Source organism: Penaeus chinensis, chromosome 42, assembly GCF_019202785.1.
Source record: "Penaeus chinensis breed Huanghai No. 1 chromosome 42, ASM1920278v2, whole genome shotgun sequence".
NCBI classification, from domain to species: domain Eukaryota; kingdom Metazoa; phylum Arthropoda; class Malacostraca; order Decapoda; family Penaeidae; genus Penaeus; species Penaeus chinensis.
The window spans coordinates 2,549,399-2,554,398 of record NC_061860.1 but is presented as its reverse complement, the minus strand read 5'-3'; the positions used below and the strand labels follow the sequence as shown (position 1 = coordinate 2,554,398).

At 42.2% G+C, this 5,000-nt stretch overlaps 1 protein-coding gene across 1 annotated transcript in view; it reads right to left on the bottom strand.

Annotated features, from left to right (window-relative positions):
* LOC125047781 (protein bicaudal C homolog 1-like) overlaps window positions 1–5,000 on the bottom strand; it is a 49,481-nt gene that overhangs the window by 4,089 nt on the left and 40,392 nt on the right. Inside the window, exons 9-13 of the mRNA XM_047646219.1 lie at window positions 3,829–3,994; window positions 2,536–2,649; window positions 1,782–1,967; window positions 1,381–1,542; window positions 1–69 (exon numbers count right to left, since the gene is read on the bottom strand). The exon at window positions 1–69 is cut by the window's left edge and continues 93 nt beyond it. Coding sequence (XP_047502175.1) covers window positions 1–69; window positions 1,381–1,542; window positions 1,782–1,967; window positions 2,536–2,649; window positions 3,829–3,994 — 697 coding nt within the window. The remainder of the gene's footprint in view (window positions 70–1,380; window positions 1,543–1,781; window positions 1,968–2,535; window positions 2,650–3,828; window positions 3,995–5,000) is intronic.

Here is a 5,000-nt window from a genome sequence, read left to right as displayed (position 1 = left end):
GGTTGCGTGGGGATGGAGTTGGTGATGATAATGAACTCCCACTGTTGCTGCTTGTTCCGCATGAAGCATCTGTAAAACAATGTGTTAAGCTGGTTTCCTTTAAATACAAAACTCAATCATATACAATATGATGAGACTAAGGTTTCTACCAACCAATTTTTAATACATTTCCTTCACATACATACAGGGCCAGATTATCCAATGAATCTTATGCCAATGACATTATGGGGGGTGTACCCTCAGACAGAGCCACACACTATTTCATTCATACCCATGATCAGTATTTTTTACCCCGGATATACAGCCAGGGACCTAAAGTGGGGCCCCTTGATCTCAAATAAAAGGCTTCAAAACAGGGGTCCCTGATCTCAAATAAAAGGCTTCAAAACAGGGGTCCCTGATCTCAAATAAAAGGCTTCAAAACAGGGGTCCCTGATCTCAAATAAAAGGCTTCACAACAGGGGTCCCTGACCTCAAATAAAAGGCTTCAAAACAGGGGTCCCTGACCTCAAATAAAAGGCTTCAAAACAGGGGTCCCTGATCTCAAATAAAAGGCTTCAAAACAGGGGTCCCTGATCTCAAATAAAAGGCTTCAAAACAGGGGTCCCTGATCTCAAATAAAAGGCTTCAAAACAGGGGTCCCTGATCTCAAATAAAAGGCTTCAAAACAGGGGTCCCTGATCTCAAATAAAAGGCTTCAAAACAGGGGTCCCTGATCTCAAATAAAAGGCTTCAAAACAGGGGTCCCTGATCTCAAATAAAAGGCTTCAAAACAGGAGTCCCTGATCTCAAATAAAAGGCTTCAAAACAGGGGTCCCTTATCTCAAATAAAGGCTTCAAAACAGGGGTCCCTTATCTCAAATAAAGGCTTCAAAACAGGGGTCCCTTATCTCAAATAAAGGCTTCAAAACAGGGGTCCCTTATCTCAAATAAAGGCTTCAAAACAGGGGTCCCTTATCTCAAATAAAGGCTTCAAAACAGGGGTCCCTTATCTCAAATAAAAGCTTCAAAACAGGGGTCCCTTATCTCAAATAAAAGCTTCAAAACAGGGGTCCCTTATCTCAAATAAAAGATGGTCTATGTGAAAACTCAAATATCAAGTTCAATTTTAAATCAAATCAATTATTCAGTAGTGCAAAATATTAAAATAATACTTATTTTTAGAGAGAGAGAGAGAATGAGCGAAAGACAAAGAGAAAGATATTTAACAAGAATTAATTTTATCATATATATTCTTTGATGACACTCAGGAATCCAATTTAAATCTTTTCAAGAATAATTGCCCTAATTTTTTCTCTCTCTTAACTAGAGTTCACAGAAGGTACTACAGGTAAGTTCAATGTATTCCAACATACCACTACATAGAGACAAAAACCTTACCGTTGCAAGCTATTTTTAACCCACTGATTCCATTGCTAACTGCATTGATATTCAATCCTGTTTTGGCACCAACACCTTGAGATGAGTTTGGCAAGATGCAGTTGTTGTTACACCCATTAATTCCGCCAGTGCGAAGCAGCAAGTTAGCGGCATAGTAATTGCCTGTTGGACATTGATAAATGTACATGGCATGTAAATTTAGGAAAAAAATTTGAGTAGCCTGATCTGAGGACTTTAAGCAGATGTAGGACTCAATCAATTTTGTGCATTTGATGTGTCATGTTCTACCAAGAGTTAAAGAATAAGATTGTGGGCGAGATTGATATGCAGAAAGTGAGTGCGAAATGCACGTTTATAACAAACTTGTAAAAAAAACAAAACATTTTCCATTCTTTACTTACTTGGATCTACCATGAAGGCATTGTACTGAGATCTACTCAAGTGAGGAGGCAAAGTGCTGTTAGTGGACGGGGCCTGGTTCCAGATAGGGTTGGGTACTCCCTGGGGGCCAGGAGTGGCGGTGGGGGAGGGCAGGGGGGATGACCCTCCACTGCCGCCACCCAGCCAGCAGCTCAGGTTCAGATCTGCTGGAAGGGGTACAATGTGCATCATCATTTAAAAAAATGGTTCTAAAGTTAAACAGAAACATTATATAGTATGAGTGAATCCCTAAATACAAACATTTATAATCCTGAAAGTGCAAAGGAGAAGGAAAATTTGTGACAATTATATAACTGGTACAATGTACAGAACAGAAGAGGTTATATTGGGTAAGAAAATGTAATTATATTAAATCAGTTCAATTCCTAAAATAAATATGATAAATAGCCAGTTATCTTTCACCCCGTATAATACCTACTACTTCAGTTGATAAAGATTTTTTGATTCTGGAACACAAAATCAACTTTACTAGTAAGCTGATAAAAGAAAAGAAAAAGGCTGCTCGTTTTGAAAATATCTATTTTACATTTCTTTTATTAATATAAAAAAATTGGTTCCTTGACCCTATAAATGGCATGAATACAAATTTCAGGGTAGTAGAAATATGGCAAATTTCTGAAAATTTCAAAAAAAGGATTCATCATTATTCTGACACTCCTAGGGAATACTAATGTAGTCAGTGAACTCCTCAGGATTAATTCAATGAAGACTTACTGCTAAGCCCATACAGCGGTGCTGCTTCCGATATATGGTAATTTGGGGGTATTCTTGCTTTTGGTGGTGCTTTCTCCAACTGCGACAACAGACGCCACGCTTCATATATGTTACCTGAAATGTCAAATCCTAACATGAACTTTCCGTATCATACATTACCATACGAAAAAGAAATAACCCTCTTTTGTATTGCTTTAATTTTGGTATACTTTACAGTCTATGTCTTAACCCATTTTGCTTGGATGGCATGATATACATATGCCATGATCATTGCAATTTAAGTTGATTATGTTTACAACATAGATGGCTCCACAAGGATGGAAGGCACCAAGGAGTCAAGCATTAGTCCTACCTTTCTACCCTTTTCCTTGATTTTCAGAGAGAATGTAAAATATTTTACTGCTATTGGTATTCAAAAACTAATGAGGATAGTACACACACATACAAAGAGTTAACTGAAGAATAGACAAATTTTGAAAAACCTCAAAAACAAAAGGATTAAGTGCTATTCTCAAGGAAACACGAACAAACCTAAAAATGCTTATCTGTAATGCATCTATAAAACATTGTAGTATCGTGATTGTAATAAATATATATAGACTCAACACCTTGCATACTCATTATACAAGATATTACAAAGTAAAACACAATTTCGCATTGAACGACAGAACAATATTACTAACTTAACAGGGGAGGGAGGGAGGCTGTGTGTGTATATATGTAGGGGGGAGGCTGTGTGTGTATATATGTAGGGAGGAGGCTGTGTGTATATATGTAGGGAGGAGGCTGTGTGTATATATGTAGGGGGGAGGCTGTGTGAGTATATATGTAGGGGGGAGGCTGTGTGTGTATATATGTAGGGGGGAAGCTGTGTGTGTATATATGTAGGGGGGAAGCTGTGTGTGTATATATGTAGGGGGGAAGCTGTGTGTGTATATATGTAGGGGGGAGGCTGTGTGTGTATATATGTAGGGGGGAGGCTGTGTGTGTATATATGTAGGGGGGAGGCTGTGTGTGTATATATGTAGGGGGGAGGCTGTGTGTGTATATATGTAGGGGGGAGGCTGTGTGTGTATATATGTAGGGGGGAGGCTGTGTGTGTATATATGTAGGGGGGAGGCTGTGTGTGTATATATGTAGGGGGGAGGCTGTGTGCGTATATATGTAGGGGGGAGGCTGTGTGTATATGTAGGGGGGAGGGTGTGTGTGGGTCAGTGAGGGGGATGCTTGTGTGGGGTGCATTTACACAAAAAGTATGCAAATACACTTAACTGAAATTCTCCTGTTCTTTACCTGCATTTTTCTCTGCTCCCTTGATAATAACAGGGCGTCTTCCATCTGATCTCTTGTTCTTGATGATAATATGAACATCAAGGGTCTGCATAATTTGTGCGACTTCACTCGAGTCCACAAAGTGATCCGGCATCAGATCAAACATAAGAACCAGTGGTAGAGAACCCTGGAAAAAAGAGGAGAAACTCCAGAGGAAGATAGTCACATGGAAATACATTGGTTGTTTCTATGACTATTTGCTGTGCATGGAAAGGCTTGTACTGAGGGCGGGATGGGGGAGGGGGAGGGGGGGAGCAAGTGTATATGTAAGAGAAAGGGGACAAAAGAGAATAGGGAGGGGTAGGGTAGGGTAGGGTAGGATAGGGAGGGGTAGGGTAAGGTAGGGTAGGATAGGGAGGGGTAGGGTAAGGTAGGGTAGGATAGGGAGGGGTAAGGTAGGGTAGGATAGGGAGGGGTAAGGTAGGGTAGGATAGGGAGGGGTAAGGTAGGGTAGGATAGGGAGGGGTAAGGTAGGGTAGGATAGGGAGGGGTAAGGTAGGGTAGGATAGGGAGGGGTAAGGTAGGGTAGGATAGGGAGGGGTAAGGTAGGGTAGGATAGGGAGGGGTAAGGTAGGGTAGGATAGGGAGGGGTAAGGTAGGGTAGGATAGGGAGGGGTAAGGTAGGGTAGGATAGGGAGGGGTAAGGTAGGGTAGGATAGGGAGGGGTAAGGTAGGGTAGGATAGGGAGGGGTAAGGTAGGGTAGGATAGGGAGGGGTAAGGTAGGGTAGGATAGGGAGGGGTAAGGTAGGGTAGGATAGGGAGGGGTAAGGTAGGGTAGGATAGGGAGGGGTAAGGTAGGGTAGGATAGGGAGGGGTAAGGTAGGGTAGGATAGGGAGGGTAAGGTAGGGTAGGATAGGGAAGGGTAAGGTAGGGTAGGATAGGGAGGGGTAAGGTAGGGTAGGATAGGGAGGGGTAAGGTAGGGTAGGATAGGGAGGGGTAAGGTAGGGTAGGATAGGGAGGGGTAAGGTAGGGTAGGATAGGGAAGGGTAAGGTAGGGTAGGATAGGGAAGGGTAAGGTAGGGTAGGATAGGGAGGGGTAAGGTAGGGTAGGATAGGGAGGGTAAGGTAGGGTAGGATAGGGAGGGGTGAGGTAGGGTAGGATAGGGAGGGGTAGGGTAGGGTAAGATAGG